The sequence below is a fragment of the Furipterus horrens genome, unplaced genomic scaffold (assembly GCF_987537825.1).
Source record: "Furipterus horrens unplaced genomic scaffold, mFurHor1.1.pri manual_scaffold_3, whole genome shotgun sequence".
In the NCBI taxonomy this organism is placed as follows: Eukaryota; Metazoa; Chordata; class Mammalia; order Chiroptera; family Furipteridae; genus Furipterus; species Furipterus horrens.
Window position 1 is genome coordinate 28752744 of NW_028327173.1, and position 21442 is coordinate 28774185.

At 42.9% G+C, this 21442-nt stretch overlaps 2 protein-coding genes across 5 annotated transcripts; one reads left to right on the forward strand and one right to left on the reverse strand.

Moving 5' to 3' along the window:
* The first annotated feature begins 2280 nt into the window (after positions 1-2280).
* Positions 2281-10762, forward strand: TMEM269 (transmembrane protein 269). The gene is made up of 5 exons (XM_090271581.1): positions 2281-2336; positions 7771-7868; positions 8533-8676; positions 9309-9512; positions 9597-10762. Exons 1-5 carry the CDS (start codon positions 2296-2298, stop codon positions 9731-9733), a joined length of 624 nt encoding a protein of 207 aa, XP_090127707.1. The 5' UTR covers positions 2281-2295; the 3' UTR covers positions 9734-10762.
* A 1138-nt stretch (positions 10763-11900) lies between these two features.
* Positions 11901-17927, reverse strand: SVBP (small vasohibin binding protein). 4 transcript variants are annotated; one of them, XM_090271583.1, is made up of 3 exons: positions 17853-17927; positions 16941-17085; positions 11901-12279 (listed from the first exon to the last, which is right to left on the reverse strand). In XM_090271583.1, exons 2-3 carry the CDS (start codon positions 17052-17054, stop codon positions 12193-12195), a joined length of 201 nt encoding a protein of 66 aa, XP_090127709.1. In that variant the 5' UTR covers positions 17055-17085; positions 17853-17927; the 3' UTR covers positions 11901-12192. The 4 variants fall into 4 exon arrangements, with proteins under 4 accessions (XP_090127709.1, XP_090127711.1, XP_090127710.1 ...); XM_090271585.1 differs by lacking the exon at positions 17853-17927 and adding an exon at positions 17781-17845; XM_090271584.1 differs by lacking the exon at positions 17853-17927 and adding an exon at positions 17589-17648.
* Positions 17928-21442: the final 3515 nt, after the last annotated feature.

The following is a 21442-nucleotide window of genomic DNA, read 5'->3' on the forward strand; positions in this document are numbered from 1 at the left end:
CTCATGAGATAATATTTGCTGAATGAATGGATTGTTCCTTTTTTCTCTGCATTTCTACAGCCCTTGCTCTCAGGTCCACATCCTTTTACACCTAGGACCAGGGCATTGTGCTAAAAATAGCATTTAATTGAGAAGGAGGAGACCTGGTTCAAATCCTGGCTCCACCATTTACTGGGATAAGATGCTTAACTATCCTGAAATCTCAGTTTCCCCATCTATAAGGTGAAGTGCCACCAGGAACAGAGTAAGTGTCCACATGTATGCAAGAGTCTTGTTTTCCCGGATAGCCTGGAAGTTCCATAAACGAATGGTTTCCCCCAGCACCCAGCTCAGTCTGAGTTTACAATGAATACAATGCTTGGTCCTGATGGTCAGTAGAAAGCAGAATACAGAGGAAACTCACAGAAGTTTTAATTCTTAGTCTGCCTCTTCCAAGGGCTGTCAGCGGCCTTGAGCAAGGTTCTTCCCTCTCTGAGTCTTCTTTGCCTTACCTGGCAAGTGGGATAGTGATCCTTACCTGGTAGTCCTCGCGGGGCCAGTGAAAACCACAGAGGTGAAAGTGCTTTGTGAATGAAAGAGATAACATAGCAGATAACTGCTCATTAATTTAAAAAAACAGCAAACTAGTATCAATGAGGCATGTTTGGTCATTAGTAGGCATACCTCAGGCACCTGCTGACTGCCTCTGAAAGGCAGAGATGCTGGGATGCTGCTCTTCCAGGCCACAGTAGGTGAGGCTGGCATAGAGGTGTCTGGTTCTGCTGGGGTCAGCCTTGAGGCCCAGGAGAGACTGGGTTGGAGGGGTTCATGGGGAGGGAGTCCTTTGCCCCCATCTCCTCCCGTATTTCTCTGGCTCACATTGCTTCCTGTCTTAGGTTTTGAGGGGCCCTGGTTTGAGAAGGTCTGAAGAGTCCCAATGGCTTTGGTGATGTGGCACTGTCACGCCTTGGTGAAAGGCTGGCCAATGGGAACAGTGAGCCCACAGCGCTGCCCTGATAAACTTCAAGTCCAGCCCCTCCCAGCCTCTGACATGTTGGTGTCAGGGTTTATGGGAAAGGACAATGATTGTCCTAGCTCTTGCCCAGAGCAGAAGGACCTGGAACTGTACAGAAGAATTGAGTCTCAGCTTCCTCACCTCTACAATGAGTGAGGATTAGCCCTGTCCAGTGTTGCTCAGTGGGTTGGCTGTGGTTCTGCAAAGCAAAAGGCCACCCATTGGATTCCTGGTCAGGGCACATGCCTGGGTTGCAGTCCAGGTCCACAGTCAGGTGTGTACGAGAGGTGACCAATTGATGTGTCTCTCTCCCATTGATATTTCTCTCCCTCTCTTTCTCCCTCCTTTGCCCTCTCTAAAAATAAATAAATAAACTCTTTAAAATAAGTGATGATTAAATGGGGAGAATGGGAGTACCATCTCCCGAAGTCTTCAGGACCAGAAGAGAGCACACAGTGAAAAGTGCCTGTGAACTGTTTTTTACTGTACGCATTCATTTTTTGTTTGTTTTGTTTCTCATCTCTTCCTTCCCTTGTGGGAGCTGGGCCTGCTGTTCTGGTTGGGGCCTGTCAGAGCCAGGACCTCGGGGGACCTCAGCAGCAGCCCTGTACTTCTGAGGGTGTGAGCGTGGCCTGCGGGAAAGAGGAGCCTGAGTCTGCAGTGGGTCCCTTTTGTTCTTCCTTCCCCTCAGGTAGACTTTCTGCCCCTGGGCCACTCCTGAGATGGGTGTGTTACCTCTTTCCAGTGTTTTTTATCCCTGTGGGGCTCACCACAAAGTACTGAAAGTAGCTTTGTAATTTTAAAAAAAGTTTCCTCTAGGACAAAGAGCTTGATGACAAAAGACTTGTCTTTCAGGAGTGGGGAAGGGCCTATACTTTTTGTACCCCAGGTCATGGGGGTGCCAGAAGGGTTAGCATATGGGCTGGAGGGAGGTTTGTGCTATAGGGAAAGGGGTGTAGTCAGAGAGGCATGAGAACTATGGTTGTGTGGGTTCACTTATTTCGCTCCTGGGCTTTCCCAAGACACACAGCTTCCACACTTTTGTCTTTACCTCCTGGGTTTTCTACATCTGCCTCATCCCCGCCAGTAGAATAGTGTTGGGAGGGTACAGTTATGGGGTGAAATTTAGGGGAACAAGAGCTACCTGGTTCTTAGGGACTCTTTGATTTTGGGAATCCTTTGCCCGTCTCCCCTAGGCCCCAGGTCAGTGGACCAGTTTCTTCTTGGCAAATGACCAGAGTTGCCCCCAGATGAATGAATTTTCCTGGAAGGATGTTACCAATGCCTTGTCCCTGGCCAACATGATCCTGGGGCTCTTCTCCATCTTCTGCAGCTTCTGCAAGTAGGTCTGGGGCCCAGCAAGGTCTCAGCCAAGGGCTGGAACCAAGGGCATGAGGAAAGAAGGGGGGAGTCTAGAGAGTCAGGCATTGAAGCATGGAGATCAAATGGGAGCAGGAGAAAGCATAGTGGGTTGGGAGTCAAAAGGCTAAGATTCTAGCTTCAGTTCTACCACCAACCTGATATGTGATCTCGGCTAGGTTACATCCCTGAGTCTCAGTTTCTCCATCTTTAAAACAAGGACCTTGCACTATGATCTCCATAGTTCCCTCCAGGTATGGCAGTCTAGTATGATTTTCATGAGAAAATCAAGAGGTTCTGCTTTGGTAGTCTTTGTACGATCTTTGGATAAGCAGGCTGCCATTCAAAAATTTTTTAAAATTGTAAATAAGAATACATGATCTGGTGGGATATTGAAAGTTAGGCCTGCTCTGGAAAATCTGAGACATGCATATGGGCCCCCCAAAAGTTGTAAGCAAATGATATTGAATCATGTTTCAATGCCTTGGCAAATTGACTCTTATATAGATAAATCCTTTATAATGCAAATAACATCCTCCTAATCTGTTTGAATCACTGTAATCACAGCAGGTGACTATTCTGGATTTGTATCTCATCCATAAAATAAGGTGATTTTACCTTGAAATTTTTATGATTCTCTAAGACTGGGTTTTTGGAGTCATAATAATGAGGCATACCTGCAGCAGAAAATCCCTATCTTCTTAGTTCAGCTGAAGCTTCTGAGAGTGTGGTTTTTATGCTATGAAGGTGGGCCCAGTTCCCTTTAAATATGTAGGGTTACATCTAAACAAAGAAAACACTGAGGTTGTTTGGGGACAGCTGAGGTCTGCGGTCAGGCTCTCTTGTTTGCTTCTGCTGGGCCACCCAAGCACTGCACTCAGAGTGTAGACTTGGGAATGGCCACCTTGGGCAGGTTTGCCAGCATTTGTGGTGGCTGCTTTCAGAGGGGTCTGAAATAATGTGCTGGACAGAACATAGAATTCTCAAATGTAGGGTCTGAAAGAACTTTTGGAAGTCATTTACAGCATCAAAATACATTAGGCAAAAACTGATAGAACTGCAAGGAGAAACTGATAAATCTATTACCATAGTTGAATATTTTAACACTCCTCTATGAGTAATTAACAGAGCCAGCAGGCAGAAAATTAATAAGGATATAGTTGAACTAAGCATCACCATCAATCAACTGGATCTAACTGATATTTATAGACTTCTTCATCCAATAACAACAGAATACACGTTCTTCTCAAGCTCTACAAGAGAGACCACATTGCAGGCTAAAGACATACCTTAACAAATTTAAAAGAATAGAATTTATACAAAGTATGCTCTCAGATCACATGGAATTAAACTGGAAGTCAAAAACAGAAAAACAACTAGAAAATTCCAAATTATGTGATGGTTAAACAACACAGTTCTAAATAATACATGACTAAAAAATGAAGTCTCAAGAGAAGTTAAAATATATTTTTAAGTAAAGCAAAATGAAAATACAACTCACCAAAGTTTGTGAGGTGCAGTGAAAGCAGTACTTAGAGGGAAGTCTATATTATTAAGTGCATGTACTAGGAGAGAAATCTGCTCTGCAACACACTGCATCAAGAGAATTAGAAGACAAGCCACAGACTGGGAGAAAATATTTGCAAAAGATGCTTTGGATAAAGGACTATAATCCAAAATATGTAAAGCTTAAGAAAATAAACAGCTTAATTTAAAGAGAGCCAACAACCCTAACAGACACCTCACCAAAGAAGATATACAGATGGCATATAAGCATATGCAAAGATGCTCAACCTCATATCTCATCAGGGTAATGTTAATTAAAACAAGAGTGAAATACCACTACACATCTATTAGAATAGCCAGAATCCAGAACACTGACAACGCCAAATGCTAGTGAGGATATGGAGCAATAGGAAGTCTCATCCATTGCTTCTGGGAATACAAAAATGGTGCAAACACTTTGGAAGATAGTTTGGCAATTTCTTACAAATTAACATACTGTTATCATATGATCTAGTAATTACATTCCTTGGTACTTACTCAAATTAATTGAAAAATATGTCCACACAAAAACCTGTACTTGGATGTTTATGATGTTTCATTCATAATTGCCAAAACATGGAAGCAACCAAGATGTCCTTCACTAGGTGAATGGATAAAGAACTGTAGTACATCCAGACTATGGAATATTAGTGCTAAAAGGAAATGAACTATTAAGCCATGAGAAGACATAGGGAGGTTATGCATATGTGGGAGGAGGAGGGATATGGGAAATCTCTGTGCTTTCCTCTTAATTTTGTTATAAACCTAAAACTTCTCTAAAAAACAATCTTAGAAAAATTGAAAAAAAGAAAGATCTAAAATCAATAACCTGAGCTTCTACCTTAGGAAACTAGAAAAAGAGGATCAAATTAAATCCAAAGTAAGAGAAGAAAATAAACAATAAAAATTAGAGCAGAACTCAATGAAATTGAAAATAAGAAATTAATAGAGAAAATCAATGAACCAAAAACTGAGTCTTTGAAAAGATCAATAAAATTGATAAACCTCCAGCCAGGCTAACCAAGAGAAAAAAAAGAAAAGACATAAATTACCAGAATTAGAAATGAAAGAGGAGCCATCTCTACTGATCCCATGGACATTAAAAGCATAATAAAAAAATATTATGAACAATTATGCCCACAAATTTGATAGTCTAGATGAAATGGACAGATTCCTTAAAAGGACTTAAGCTATGAAAACTCACAATAGGAGAATGGGATCTGACTTCCTGCCAAGATGGAGGTGTAGGTAGACATGCTTCATCTCCTCACACAACCATACAAAGGAACACAACTAACCTCAAAACAAAAAGCAACCAGAACTGCCAGAAATTTGAACTGTATGGAAGTCCAACCAAGGATTTAAAGAAGAAATATCCATCCAGATGAGTAGGAGGGGCAGAGATGGGGAGCCAGGGGAAGAGGATGCGGTGTGGTGGTGGCAAGGCAGCGGCAGCAAGGCAGCAGTGGCAGTCAGCGGAACAGGAGGCCCCACATTTGTGTGTGGTGGATAAAAGCCAGGAGGGACACCTGGGGAGTGATCCCAGACCAAGGCCAGACCACGAAGCCCAGGGTTCCAGTGCCAGGAAAGTAAAGCCTCATAGCTTCTGGCTGTGAAAACCAGTAGGGATTGGGGCCCTGGAATAAACTACCTGTCTCTCAGGAGTGTCTGTTTAGAGGGCCCCCATAGATTTAGAACATACATAAACACACCTACTTTGGGGACCACCACCAGGGGAACAACAAGAGGGGCACCAGTGACTGGAAAAGGGGTGAATGCCAAGCAAGTGGCATTGTTCCCTCTCTGACCTCTCCCCCACATACAGTGCAACAAAGGGTGAAATCAGTTACCCCACACTAACAATACCTAAGGCTCTGCCCCTTACAATATAACAGGTATCCCCAGACAGGGAGTCAAAGCAGCTCTACGTAATACAGAGAAGAAAACACAGGGAGGCTGCCAAATTAAGGAGACAAAGAAATGAGCCCAAATGAAAGAACAATGCAAAACTCCAGAAAAAGAACTAAGCAAAACGAAGATAGCCAACCTATCAGATGCAGAGTTCAAAGCACTGGTGATAAGGATCTCAGAGAACTCATTGAGTATGGCTAATGCATAAGGGAAGAAATAAAGACTACACTAAGTGAAATAAAGAAAAATCCACAGGGAACCAATAGTGAAGGGAAGGAAGCCAGGGTTCAGATCAATGAATTGGAACATAAGGGAAAAATGAACTGTCAATCAGAACAACAAGAAGAAAAAAGAATTCAGAAAAATGAAGAGAGAATAAGAGACCCTGGGGCATCTCTAAACATACCAACATCTGAATCATAGGATAATCAGAAGAGGAAGAACAAAACATGAAAAAGTTATTTGAAAACATAACGAAAGAAAACGTCCCCAATTTGGTGAAAGAAATAGACAACAAGTTCAGGAAGCACAGAGGGTCCCAAACAAGGTAGATCCAAAAAGGACCGCACCAAGACACATCATAATTAAAATGCCAAAGGTTAAAGATAAAGAGAGAATCTTAAAGGCAGCAAGAGAAGAGAGTTACTTACAAAGGAGTGCCTATAAGACTATCAGCTGATTTCTCAAAAGAAACTTTGCAGGCAAGAAGGGGCTGGCAAGAAGTGTTCAATGTGATGAAAAGCAAGGACCTACAACCAAGATTCCTCTATCCAGCAAAGCTATCATTTAGAATGGAAGGTCAGATAAAGTGCTTCCCAGACAAGGTAAAGCTAAAGGAGTTCACCTTCACCAAGCCCTTATTTATGAAATGTTAAAGGAACTTATTTAAGAAAAAAAAGAAGATCAATACTATAAACAGTAAAATGACAACTATCAACAACTGAATCTAAAAAACAGAAATGAACTAAGCAAAGAACTAGAACAGGAACAGAATCATAGATATGGAGATCATATGGAGGGTTATCAGTGGGGAGGGGAAAGGAGAAGAATGTGGGAAATGGTATAAAATAGACGGGGATGTTAAAAATAGTAAAGGAAATGGAGAAGCCATGGACATAAACTAAGGTAGTGGGAATTGCTGGAGGGAAAGGGGATAATGGGTGGAGGGAAGCAAAGGAAAAAATATTGGGACAACAATAAAATAAAATAATCAATAGAATATACTTTAAAAACTCATAGCAGGAGAATAGATAATCTGAACAGGCTTATATGCATTAAAGAAATCATTTTAGCCTGGCTGCTGTGGCTCAGTGGATTGAGTATTGGCCTGTGAATCAAGTGTCGCTGGTTTGATTCCCAGTCAGGGCACATGACGAGGTTGCATACCAGATCCCCAGTTGGGGGCGTGTGAGAGCCAACCGCACATTGATGTTTCTCTCCCTCTCTTTCTCCTTCCCCCACTCTCTAAAAAGATAAATAAAATAAAATAAAAATAAAATAAACTAACCTTGCTAAAAAATAAAAATAAAAAAGAAAAAGAAATCATTTGGCACTAACCCCTTATTTTGCAGATGGAGGAACAGAGGCCTAGAGAAGGGCGGGGAGAATGGTTTACCTGAGAATTCATAGTAATATGGTTTTCAGAGGCTGGGCTAAAACCTAGGACCAATAGGCCATTGAATATGCCTGAAATTTAGAGTTGGAAGAGGGCTTAGTGATTGTCTAGGGGGTTTGGGGCACCCCTTCAAGACTGTGGGTTGAAAGTATGGAAGGAATGTAGGTGTGTGTGTGTGCATGCATGTACATGGTGTATGTGTAAAGCAGGGTACATTAGAAAGGATGTGAGTGTGGGGAACTTGCAGGGGTGTGTATGTGTGCAAGTGTAGCAAGTGTATTGGTGTACTGGAGGTGGAGTGGTTGTCCATTGGAGACTATGGAAGAGCTGTTGGCCTACACTTTAGGAAATCCTACTGTGCCTCCTGGATGCTTTTGATCAGCTTCCTAGTAGACATGGTAATCAGGACAATGACCAGACACCTCAACATCTGCTCCAAATCAGGTGAGTCCAGGCCTCAGACCCCTAATCACTGACCCCAGGAACACCCATGTCAGATCAGCTCCTTCATCTTCTAACATTGACAGGCCTTCATCAGACACCAGTCCTGTTCACATCCCTTGAGTACAGCAGAAGAAGCCCTAGAGTTGGAGCTGGAGCCCTCCAGCCTAGATCTAGCCCCTCTGCTGGCTCACTTACTGATCTGTGGCCATACGTGTCCTGGCTTCCAGTTTCCTTGCCTGCCCTGCATCCCTGTTCAGGGATGATCCAGGAGTAGTGGTGGTGATGGTGTGGGAAAGGGGAAATGAGAAATTATTCTAAGCAGAGCAGCTGATTAAAAATACAATAAAATATTTCTGTGTCAGGTTTTGTTTGAAAAAAGGGTTTCAGAGTTTACAAATTTGTATCCAGTTGTAGTCCAACCCTTGCATGTTAATGGATGGAACTAAAACCTGGACAGGGAAAGACTTGCCTAAGGCCACATGGTCAGTCAAGAAAGAGCCAGAAGGAGACCGGTCTTCCATCTATAGACCACCCCAGGGGAGTAGATGTTGGCCTTGGGGACCTCAGACCCTGCTTGTCACCATTCCAGCACCCCCGCCAGAGAGGACTAATGTACAAGGTGAGTATAAGTGTAAGTTCTTCTAACCTTGGCCTTCTGGAGCAGGAGCTGAGCTGAATGACTTTGCTGTCTTTACCACCTTTGGCCTGGCCTCAGCCCTGCTCCTCGGTGTGGATGGGCCCCTGAATGGGTTTCTGGTCATCATCTATGTGTCGGCTACTTCTTTCCGCCTGTGTTTTTATTCACCTGGTGAGTGCAACACAGCCTATGGCTGAACTAGGGAACACGGAGTGGGAGGAGCTGTTGGATGCCAGAAGCCTGGGATGCAGTAACTGACACCACCCCTTTCTTTTATAAAGTCCCTCTTCCTTCCTTCTCCTGTGCCCCAGACCCATGGGAGGCTGCAGGCAGCATTGGCAGAGCCCTGGTCTGGGGCCTGAGGACCCTTTGTTCTTGGGCCACTTGTGCCTTTTTCTTGCTATGTGGCCTTTGGATGAAGCACATGTATACAGTCTCTATAACTAGAGGTCATACTCCCAGTTTCCCCAAACAGATGGAGATCCTGAGCTCTGGCGGGGCAACTGCCTCAGATCCTAACGCCAGGGAGCACAGATGCAGACTAGCTCTCAGAGGCGCCTTCTGCAGAGGCTTCTTAGGGGTCAGGGCACACACCTGGGCCTAGCTGCCTGCTTTACCTTGGGCATCCAGTGCAAAGCCCACACATCATCTCTGTGAATAAGTACTTTATGGCCTGCCACTGTACTGGGATTAAGGAGGTTTAGAGCGTTGGGTGGGGAAAACCCAAAGGAAAAGGGGCTTGCCTCACGCAGATACCTTGAGATCAGCAAGAAGCAGCTAATCCCCATCTTTTCTTTCCTTAGCAGGCACTCGCTTCACATACAAGGGTCTACCCTGCCCCTATGCTTCCTGTGTTTTGGCCTCCACCTCCCTTCTGACCAAAGGCAACACGTTCATTCTCTCTTGCATGACCTCACTTATGATTCTGTTCATGATGGACCAGAGCTACTACCCTCATGACGAAATCCTGGACTCTGAGAACTGGAAAAAAGTGGTTTATCTGGGAGGTGAGTGGGGATGGGAGAGCAGGGGGCGGAAAATACCCGTCAGACAGCTTCATCACGACTGAGTGTATTTTTCTCTTCTTCCAGGTGTCATCATGCTGCTCTTGTCTCCATTCTCGCTAACTGCTTTTTACTGCCTGATGTGGTCACTCTCCTACATTTTCTTTCCAGATGCTCTGTGGGGCAAGACAGTGTGTCTTAGGCCACAGCACTTAAGAAACTAAATAGCTCTACCCATCCCCGCTGCCTCTGTGGGGTTTGTGCCAGCCTGTGGGCCACCCTTGCCTTATCCTCACTAATCTTTCCTTGTTCCTGAGTTGTGCTCATGGTAGAATACATGTTGCCTCGAACCAGAACAACCCACAGTAGGCCCAGCGACCTTCCCTTCTTCCCCTTTATTCAGGGATCTGAATCCCTTGAGGACAACAATTGATCATGTCAGATGGAACAGAATCATTGTCAAGCTCAGTTTGGGCTGTGTTTGAGTTCCAGCTCTAGTACCAGTTAGGTGACCTTGTGGATGAAGGTTAACCCCTTGGAAAGTAGTGAAACCATTCAGAATTGATATAGCTGCCACCTTGGCCCTGCTGATTGTTAATTACTGCAGTGGTGGAGAGGGGCTCTGCTCACTAAAGCATTTCTTTTTTTCAATTAGAATTGACATTCAATATTATATTAGTTTTGAGTATAGCACAGTGATTAGACATCTATATAAATTACAAAGTGCTCCCCTGATAAGTCTACTACCCACCTGGAACCATATAGTTATTACAGTATTATTGACTATGTTCCCTATGTTGTACTTCACATCCTCGTGACTGTTTTGTAACTGCCCATTTGTACTCTTAATCTCTTCACTTTTTTTACCCAGCTCCTAACCCCCATCCCATCTGGCAATTATCTCTGTATTTGAGTTTGTTTCTGTTTTGTTTGTTCATTTATTTTGTTTTTTAGAGTCCACGTATAAGTGAAATCATACAGTATTTGTCTTTCTCTGTCCGATTAAATCCACGTAGCACAATACCATCTAGGTCTGTCCATGTTGTTGCAACGGTAACATTTCACTTTTTATGGCTGAGTAGCATTCCACTGCATTATGTATCACCTCTTCCTTATCCAATTGTCTTATCAGTGGACACCTAGGTTGCTTCCATATCTTGGCTACTGAAAATCATACTGCAATGCACTTACAGACTCTGGCTCCACAGAGCAGAGCTAGTCACAGGACAATCATGTTGCCCAACTTAAATGTGTATAGGTTATTGTAACTTAAAATTCTGTAATTATTTTAACAGTCAAAGCTTCTGTCTTTTGCTTCATTTAATGATCAGACATATTGGAAGCTTGAGGGCATCATTTGGTTTCCAGTACCTTGTTATATGTTTTTTTTTTTTCCTGAGCTCTAAAATACTAAACTCTAGATATCCAAATGCCACTTCGTATTCTAAAATCCAAAGTGAATAGAAATAAACAGTATTGTATGGAACCCTAAAGTTGCACCTCAGAAACAAACAAACAAACAAACAAAAAAACAGGTCCCCTGAAAGCAACAAACCCCCAGCATTTTCTTGACTTTCTACCTCCAGATGGTATACAAGGATTGCTGGCTGGCTCACCTCCTCCTCAGCTAGGGTACCAGAGCCCCTTTTACCTCAGGTCTAACTTCTTGAAGTTTGTAGAACAATGTATGTGGCAAATATGCATTAAATCTAAAAATAGGATTTAAAAATAAAAACCCAGAGAAGCCCACATTGCTCTGATTTGGCTGTACAGGAACAGAGACACCCCTCCTCCCCACAGCTCTCTATTCCTCTCTCTATCATGTGGTTTTTTTCAGTTAGATGACTGTGTCCCACTATATTTGAACTTCCTTCAGTTCATGCTTTTGGATTCTCCTTGCCTGCCAGCACCTGACACTCAAAAATGTTTACTTTGGAAATGAATTTAGTTGTGCATTCTAGTGAGCTATATAGAAGGGTACTATAATGTAGTAAAAATCTTACAAATATCCATGAACTCAGACATTCCAGTCTGAATATCCCCATCATAAACCAATTTCTAGGCCTGATAAAGTCGCCCCAAGTGAAAAAGTGAAAGTGCCTGCACCCCCCTCCCAGCTGGTGCAGGCCTGCTATTAGCTCTGACCCGCAGCGGCTCATCTGGGAGAAAAGGGCACAGATTTATACTGCACGGCTGAAAACGGAGGATTGGGGGCTGCAGAGCTCCAGCCCCAGGAAGAAAGAGAGCTGGAAGCAGTCATGTTCTTTCTCCCCTCTCCCCTCCACACCCCCCCTTAAGGAGCAGGGGTTTCCTCTGTTCACCTCACCTTTTCTTTCCTCTAACATTCTTTTTTGCCTCTGCTTTTTATAGCTAGGCACTCCCACACTAAAGTATGAACAAATGCACATTTTATTAGTATTTTATTTGTATTTTTTGGAGATTTAGTTTCACAAGAAACACTGATTGTTCTCAAACAATAGAAAAAGGTTTTAAAAAAAGACTATTGTCTTAGAAGAATAAAACAAGTCTCTTCAGCAAGCATAAGGCCAATTCAAATTGGAGGAACCAGGGAAGAAGAAGTGCCTAGTTCTGTAAGGCTCCAAATGGGCCATCTCAGCTTAAAACTGTTAATGAGCTCACAGACAACACCTCTGGGGTCCCATCTCCTTTGAACACAGGTGACTCACTCTCCAGGAGGCTGCATCTGTTTACAGAACTCATCAAACTGTTGCTGCTCCAGTTCAGTCATGACTCTGTTGAGGGCATAAATCTGAATGGGAGAAAAAGATGTGTTAGCAATGGAGGCAGCCGCTCAATGTATCTTCAGACCAAACCAGTAAGGGAACAGAAGTAGATATTAATTCCATTTGGGGAATCATTAAAGAAGCAGTGAAGCAGGTCACTTAATCTGGCCCTTAAAGGATCAGTAGGATTTGAACAGATAGAGATTGAAGAAAGGACTTGATAGGTAATAAGGGAAAAAAAGGAATATTATGATTAAATAAATAACGGAAAAGTACAGGATTAGTTCTGGAAACTTTAAGTATGTTAATATGAAGAATATTATAGAGACAGTTTGGGAAACTGGAGAAAGCAAGAAGAGTATGTCAGGGCCTTAAATGCCATGTGAAGGAATCTGGACTTCATCCGACCAACTCTATAGAGAGCCAGCAAAGATAGGTGTGCAGGGGAGCAACTCGATTACAGTATATCTGGGCTTTGGGAAAGATAACTGGGGACTATGTGAGGGACGGAGTGGGAGGAGGAGAGATCACAGGCCACCTAGGCAGTATCTATTACAACAGTGAGAACAGGACGCAGGGCAGGCAGTGGGGTGGAATGAAAACTATAAGAGACATTCTAAGGTTAAAGGCAGGGGCTCTGCCTTATCCCTCACCTTTCTTGATCCTGGTAGTCTCAATCGTCCACTAAAGAACAGAAACATCATACAACTTCCCAATTTGTAGAAGAAAAAAAATGAAGGGACATGTTTGTAAATATGGAAAATAATTTGATTAATTAAAAGGACAAGAAAGGGGCAAAAAACTGAGAAGTGAGACACATAGAAAATATAAAATAAAGTAGAACTAATGAAAAAACAACCAAATGTCCAACAGAGAGGACCACTAAAACTGCAAGATGGTTCTTTGAAAATGCTAAAGCAAACCTCCAACATGATTGATCAAGATAAAAAGGTGATAGGCATAAACAAATAATATTAGAATTAAAAAACAAACCATAATCACTGGTGTAATAAAGATTACAACAGAACATTATGAACTTTGTGTCAATAAGTTTGAAAAGATAAATGAAATAAATTCCTAGAAAGTAAAATGATCAGCCCTGGCTGGTGTGGCTCAGTGGATTGAGTGCTGGCCTGTGAACCAAAGGGTCGTCAGTATGATTCCCAGTCAGGGCACATGTCTGGGTTGCAGGCCAGGTTCCCAGTTGGGGGTGCGTGAGAGGCAACCACACATTGGTGTTTCTCTCCCTCTCTTTCTCCGTCCCACCCCATATCTCTAAAAATAAATAAATAAAACTTAAAAAAAATAAGTAAAATGATCAAAACTGACTAGAAAAAATAGTAAGCTTGAATGATCCTATGGTTTTTTTTTTTCACAAAAAATATATATATATTTGTAGTAAGATCCTATAATCTTTAAGGAAAATGGAATTCCACAGTGATGAAAATACAAGCAATAACACAAATGATTCTAAAAAAACCAGAATACTGATGCTTAAAACAGTTAAGTTTTATGTTTATATATATTTATATATTTTACCACAAAAAAACAAATAAATTTGAACGGTTTAAAAAAGATGCTGAAAGAAGCAAGTCAGACAATAGCAACATATGTCAAGTTCAGAAACATGTGAAACTAAGCAATATATTTTTACACTACAAAATATTGAGGAGTACACACAGAGATTATAAATTAATACAGAACAGCAAGGGAGTGAATAGCATGAAATTAAGGAATGTGGGCACTGCTAACAGAAAGAGCCAGGACGTGACCAGAGGGGCCCAGGGAGCTTCTATGTGATTGGTCATGTGCTTCTTCTGTAGTTGGGTGGTAGGTACAAAGGTGTTTCACTCATCTTGTTTAAGATGCACACACACATTATTTAAACCTCTGCTTCATTTATTCACACTTTAATGAGAATCTGTAATCTGTGCTTTGCTATGCTACGGACTGAGTTTATTAAATGGCTTCTTGGAGGCCTCCAGATCAAGGAGACAGGCTGGTAGGAAAAAGGGGAAAATGAATAAATAAGCAAAGAAAGAAGAGACCCAAAAAGGGTCAGGAGATCCGAATCAAGGAATGAAAGACTCAAGATGGAAAGGGTCACCAACAGTGTCAAATGCTGCTTCAACTGCCAAGTGTGCCTTCTGTCCCCATTCACCCTCACATTTCACATCTAATTTTCTGGAATGTGGTATCCCTGCAGAACTGAATGGAAACTGTGTTCCTTCCTCCCCAAGGGGTCTTGTCACATTCCTCTTTTAGGAGATTGTATTCTAGGCAACACCAAGAAAACAGCAAGGCAGCTGTAGGGTAAAGTGTTTTTTGCAGGAGCCGAAGGTCAGATCTGTTTGATGGCAGTCCTGTCCCTCAATCCCTCATTAACTAGGGATTCTGCTCACATCACTTCACTTTAAAATGAGGATAATGTCTTTTACCTCCCAAAGTCATGTATTTGTGGTATTTCCCTACCTCATTGCAGGAAGGATTTTACCAAGATTAAAACAGGAGTGACAATAATACCTGAGTGACTAACAGTAATAAGCCCTGGCGTGAGGACTACACGTGGCCATGGATATTCAGGTTGGCCCCAGGCCTGGCACATCTGAAGAGCTCAGCAAGTGCCAGCTGCTGCTAGAGTGCAAATCCAACATCACATTTCAGCAAGTCAACATAAACGCGATCAGCTGCTCGACACAGAGTACAGAGTCGGCACACTGAACATGAGCTGAATGCTTGGAAGCGTGCCGATTCCTGATAACAACTGCTGCCATTCACTGAGTGTTTTCTCTGTGCCAGGCTCTGTGCTAAGTGCTTTCCATAGAACATTTCTGTTCCTTATAACAATCTTGTGAGACAGATATTATCATCTTCATTTTACCAAGGGGGCTGAGGAACTGAGGTTCAGAGAGGACTGCAGGTGGAAGGTCACATGGGAAGAACTGGGATTTATGGAGGAGCTGGGATTTGAAGTCAGACAAATAAATAAAACGTGTGGAACCTCACCAGAAGGGTGTCAATAAGGACATGAACAATGTCCTCAACAACATCTATCCCTACAGTATACACAAAGGACAGTTTCTAAGGGCTGTTTCTTATTGCAGGCCTCAAACTGTTCACCAAAGTGCAATGCAGTAAAATCATCAGGGGGCCTAGATGCAGGTGGGGATGAAGAGGTGAAGGAAAGCGGGGACGATCTTTTGGAGTCCAGGTCCACAGCTCTCAGATGGTCTGCCTTAATCCAAGGGTAGATTTCAGTTGATGGATTACCTTCAAATACACTATTAAATTTACTTATTATGTTCACTGTATGCACAGGTGGGGATTCTCCTCTGCCTTGTCCCCATAATAGTGCCTGGCACATAGCAGCAGCTCAATATCTGCTTAATGAATGGGTCAGATTAATAAAACTTTAAAGTCTGCCCCTGTAAATTGTTGGGAAAGAAGCAATGAGAACTCTTTAACTGCTCATGCAGGTGCAAACTTGTACAATCTATTTGGAAGCAATTTGGCAATGTCTAGTAAAATTAAAATATATCCAGTAGTTTTATTTCTAGTTAAATATGCCCTACAGAAATTCTAGTGCAGGTGCCAAAAGAGACATTTAAAAGTTTTTCACTACAGCAATATTTGCAATAGCAAAAACAAAACAATAATTTAAATGTCTATCACTGGAGGAATGGGTAAATGTACTAAAGTTGATTAAAAAAATAGAGTACTGTAAGCAGTGATGAGGAATTAACTAGATTGTTATATAAACATAAAATAGTTCTAAAAAAACATGATGTAAGCAAAATGCAAAATAAAATAAAATTTTATTAATGTAAAAATTTAAATATCAAAGATTATTATGCAAGAATATCTATTAATATATTTGAATATAATGGTATATTAAGAAAAAGTGGTTGCTCAAGGGTAGGAGAAAAGAGTACAAGGCAGGGAATGGACAAAGGGGACTTCAAATTTATAGATAATTTTTATTTATATTACTTTAAAAAGGCTCCAGGCAAATATGGCAAAATGTTAACCACTCCCAATCTAAGGTGCTGCGTGCCCAGGGGTTTGTTATATTTCATTTTTCTGTATATTTTAATTACTCAAAAAAAATGTTATAACAAACCAAATAGAAAGAGGGAAAAGAATGCAGCAAGCTTTTGCCTGCTATTAAATACTAAAATAAAATTACGAATGCCAGGGTGTGGTTCAGCTTAGGTAGTGTAAATAGTTTAAGCTTTTTACTCAGAAATTAATGAACAAAGGACACGTTGGTGGCTGTAGAGCTTGGGCCTCTCCCTCCAGGTTATGGGCGGCTACTTACTCCCCAGGCCAAAGTCAGAGCATCTGTGCTGGGCGTCGGACACCTGCTCTCCTTCTCTCGGAGCCCCACCCCCACCCCCGTGTCCCTCTCTTCCTCCTTTCCCCCCTCCCCTGGGTCCCCACTACAACGCTCCGCGCCAGGAGTCATCCGCAGACCCGCGACGGGTCAGGGTTCCGGCACTACCTTGGCCTGGGACTCGGGGCATCCCTTCACACTCCCGCCCTCAGCGATCATCTCTCTAAATCCGGCAGGACCCCTGTGCTGTCGGGAGGCACGTGGGGCACTCGCTCCGTCACAGTTCTTCCACCAGTTCTCCATTCTAGCCCGGTCTCCGGCGGACCACAGGCACAGGCCCCTCCTCCATCTCACCTCCGCTCTTTGTCTTTGCTTCAGCTCCTGCTGGGCTGATTTCTGCTTGGCCTTCTCAACTCTGCTGACAGGTTCTTTAACTTTGGACTTTTCCTTACGTGCAGGTGGATCCATGGCTTGCTTCTGAATGCTTCTTAGCTCTGACCTGATGGTACAGAAAGAGGGAAAAGAAAGGAAAAGGAAGGAAAGGGGAGGGGAGGGGGAAGAAGGGGAAGAGAAAGAAAGGAGTGAAAAAGAAAAGAATTGCCAGTCATTGGCCTAACTAATCCCCCAGCTCTGCCCCATCCTCGGACAGCCGAGGCAGCGCGGCTGCTGCAAAGGGCGCTGCACTTGGAGTACTAGGACCTGATTCCCATTCCCGACCTCGCCGGCCGTCCCCAGGCACACCTCCCCATTCTGAGCCTCAGTTCTCTGTCTGCAACATAGGACAACAGTTCCGTTCCCTGGCCTCCTTCCAAGAGCTGCTGCGAGAGGACACAGGGAGAAGACCCAAGTGGAAGCGTTTCACACCCTGGAGCGCGCTGTATAACGTGGGGCTACTATAACCAAGTACACGCCGAGGCTCAGAGGGACAAGCCAGCTCAAGTCTCACCGCAGGGAGGCCCAAGCCCCGCGCCGCCTCCAGCCTCCGCGCCAGGGCTTTCCCACCTCTGTCCTGAGGGACTGTAACGTCCCAGTCCAGCCCGCAGGGACCTCGCCTTCCGCAGCCCGGCCCGCCCTCCTCCGGACCCCGCCCGGGCCCGCCCCTCGCCGCCAGGATCCCGGAGAGCCTCCCTCCCATCGCCGCGCTCTCCGGGTGCAAAATGGCGGCGGAAGCGGGCGGCGTTCGGGAACCAGCACCTCTCCTCCCTGGCCTCAGGACTCTGGGGCCCCGCCGCGTCGCGGACACCGTCCCACGAAGGGGCTCCTCACCTTTTCCTACTTCACGGCCTGGAGTTCCGAGCCACCGCGCCTCGGATTGGGCGGGGCCAGGAGCTCCGAGTCCCCGCCCCCAGGCAGGGCCGCGCGTGCGCAGAGAGCTTGTCTGAGAGCCTCGGGTTGGCTCTAGGGACGCGGCCGGGCGGTTTAAGTGTTTAACAAAGGTTTTAACCTAGAGTATTTCCTGGGACAGCTGCTTGGCTTTGAAGGGTGAGATGTGAAACTGGGACTCAGTTTCTTAATTCGAAAAGCGGGGTTGGTGGTTCCTGTCTTCTTGATTTCTGAGCTTATTAGAAAGATCAAGTGAGATTCTGTTTCCCACAGTACTTTAAAAAAGGAAATGGTGACAGGAGTATAAATAGCCAATATAGACATAGAGAAACGTTCAAGTTTACTGATAATAGTTTATAATTATTTTTACAGTTATTTACAATAATTTTACAAATTAAAATAGATGGCCTTCAGGCCACAATCCTCCCGCCGCTCCCCCCACCCCCAAAACCTGGCTGTTATTTTTCATTCATTAGGTTATCAAGGATTGAAGAAAATGGTAGATGAATACTTTGACAACTGAAATCCTGTTCAGTCTAACCAATAATAACAAGAATAATGGCCGCCTCTCATCTGGGCTTTTATGGTCCAGGCACTGTTCTTAGAAGAGCTTCCCGTTTCTTAACTCATGTATTTCTCATAAGTATGCATAGTAATGCACATGTATAATAATACACTATTATTATCCCCATTTTACAGATAGAAAAACAGAGACACTGAGAAGTTAAGTGGCTTGTCCAAGGTCACACAGCTAGTAAGAGCCCCAGCAAGTAATTCAGCCAGAATTCTAGATAGGACAATGGCCAATCCAAAGGAAAACATGTTTTGGCCCACTACTTTTGTTCTTTTTGAAACAAATGATGGATGCTAAGCAGACAGGGTGTAGCCCAGATGGACACACACACTTTCAAAGTGTAAATTGTCACAACTTTTTGGAAATCAGTTTAGTACTACATGTCAAAAGCCTAAAAAAGAGCACAACTCCACAAGTAGACAAATCCTGCATGACTCTATTTATATGAGTTATCCAAAGCAGTCAAACTCTTAGAAAGTAGCATGGTGATTGCCAGGAGCTGGGGGGAGGGGGAAAAGAGAAATGTTCAATGGACAGAGTTTTAGTTTTGCAAGATGAAAAAGGCCTAGAGATCTGTTGCACAGCAGTGTGACTATAAAAATGATTAAGACAGGAAATCTTAAGTGCCCTTTTTTTTACCAGATTAAAAAAAGAGCTTAGCCCTGCTGGGTTGCTCAGTTGGTTGGAGCATTGTCCTGCGTACCATAGGGTTGCAACTTCCATCCCTGGTCAGGGCACATATCTAGGGTGCATTTCCATCCCAGGTCGTGGCACGTGCAAGAGGCAACCGATCGATAATTCTCCTCTCCTCTCTTTCACATTGATAGTTCTCTCTCTATCTTTCTCTCTCTCTCTCTCTCTCTCTCTCTCTCTCTCTCTCTCTCTCTCTCTCTCTCTCTCTCTCCCCCTACCTCCCTCTCTTCCTCCCTTCCTCCCTCCATTCCTCTCTGTCTCAAATCAGTAAATGTATCCTTGGGAGAAGATTTAAAAGAGAAAAGAAAAAGGAAAAGAACATAATCTTTAATCAGCAACTGCACCTCCAAGTTAACCTAACTAAATAATCAGATAGTACTATTCCTAATAGTAAAAATTGGAAACCACCAAAATATTTATAATAGGGATTGATTAAATAAATTATAGAATGTCATGGGATTCTTTGTGGCTATTAAAATGACAATAGTATTTATTGACATAATGCTTTTAGTATATTAAGTGAAAACATTACAAAGAAGCATATATAACAATCACAATATTTGTTTTATTGTTTCAAAAAATATTATATACATATGGAACAGGCTGAATGAAAACAGCAAAATGTAAATCCAGATTATTAGAAGAGTAAAGGACATTTTTTATCTTCTTTGCATTTTCTGGGTTTTCCAAAATAAACATTTATACTGTAACAGTGAAAAATTGTAATGGGGAATTGTAGCCCACTCAACCATTCTTTTGACATTGTTTCAGTAAGGGCGGACTCTGACTAATATGTGGCTTGGAGATGAACACCATGTTTGTATAAGAATCCTAGGAACTAATTTCAGAAGATATAGACCCCGACCTTTAGGCATTTCAGCTCTGGGAGATTTTCTGACCTTCAACCATGGAGCCAAGATGACGTAAAGCTGGGATGATGTGAATCCACAATGACTAAACCAGAATGGACTGTGCTTATCTGCCTGTAGAGAACTTCGCAACCCCCTCCCTTGATCTCTGTGTTCTGTTCCCCTCTCCCTCCTTATATAAAAAACCTCTGCCTCCACTGAGAGGTGGAGATGGGCTTTGAGACATGAGTTCCCTATCTTCCAGATGGCTGGCATCAGAATAAACCACTTTCCTTAACATCAGCACCTACCTCTCCAGTACTGGCTTTCCTAGCAGCAGGTAGCCAGACCTGCATTCAGTTACAACACTTTAACAATACTTCTACTTTCTTCTTTTAATCAGAAGAAAGTAAAATGTTATTTTTAAAAATTATACAAATGCTGATTGGATTACTATAATTAAAAAAAAGTAGTCAAGCCAGAGTCTTTAAGAAATCTTGGCATAGTAGGGGTATTTTACATTTGTGTCACGTTGTACAGTTTAAACAGTTCACGTAAACTCTGGAGTTTACAACTCAAGACAGAGCAGGTATCTTTGGAAGGCTTTAAAAAGCCAACTAAACACACTGGATATAGGGAAGTAAAAGTGAAAAAGCCAAACTGGAAGGTTGGAAAAATAGTGGAGGTTGATGAGTTCGCTTGGAAAAGGATGAGGAAAAGGATAAATTAAAGGTGTGTGTATGAGAGAGAGAGAGACTTACTGTACTTTACACTTACAGATGGCAATTAGCAAGAGTTGTCCAGTGGTGTGGGGCTCCAGAAAGTCACAGGTGTGGAGATGCTGGTTTGTGACTTTTTTTTTAATGTTTTTTTTTTTTTAATTTCATTTTTATTGTTTTACTATTATAGTTGTCTCACTTTTCCCCTCATTGCTCCCCACCCCCAGCCCACCCCTTCTCCCACAGTCAATCCCCACTCCATTGTCCATGTCCATGGGTTTTTAATACTAGTTCCTTTGGTTTGGGACTCTTCATTAGGAAGGTGAAGGCTGGAGGCAGGAAGGGATGAAAGCCCCCTTCCTGTTTTTCCTCCATGAGTTTATGGTCTTTTTCTCTCTCTTTTGTGACCACCAGTATATGCTTGGCCAATCTGCAAAATTTCCTGGTTGGCTGAGTCAGAGTTTACATGAATATAAGTATAGAATATTTTTGTAGTTCAGGTGTACATCATACTAAGATTACATTCGCTTTTTTTTCTGGAGTCAAAAATTGCCTATTTCAAAAAATTTGCTTAATTACTTATGCATTTATTGTTACTTCTTCCAGAAATTCTCCATTAGGACTCTTGATATGGTCACATGAATCCAGTGATCTTTCTTTTTTTCTTTTCTTAAAAATTAATTTTGGAGAGAGAGAGAA

Excerpts from the sequence above, each read along its gene's own strand:
- TMEM269 (XM_090271581.1), top strand. The coding sequence starts at position 2,296 with ATGATCCTGGGGCTCTTCTCCATCTTCTGCAGCTTCTGCAA. Across the intron at positions 7,869-8,532 it reads CAACATCTGCTCCAAATCAG|GAGCTGAGCTGAATGACTTT; the intron begins GTGAGTCCAGGC and ends CTTCTGGAGCAG. Across the intron at positions 9,513-9,596 it reads AAAAGTGGTTTATCTGGGAG|GTGTCATCATGCTGCTCTTG; the intron begins GTGAGTGGGGAT and ends CTCTTCTTCCAG.
- SVBP (XM_090271582.1), bottom strand. Across the intron at positions 12,280-16,940 it reads AGCAAAGACAAAGAGCGGAG|ATTTATGCCCTCAACAGAGT; the intron begins GTGAGATGGAGG and ends TCTCCCATTCAG.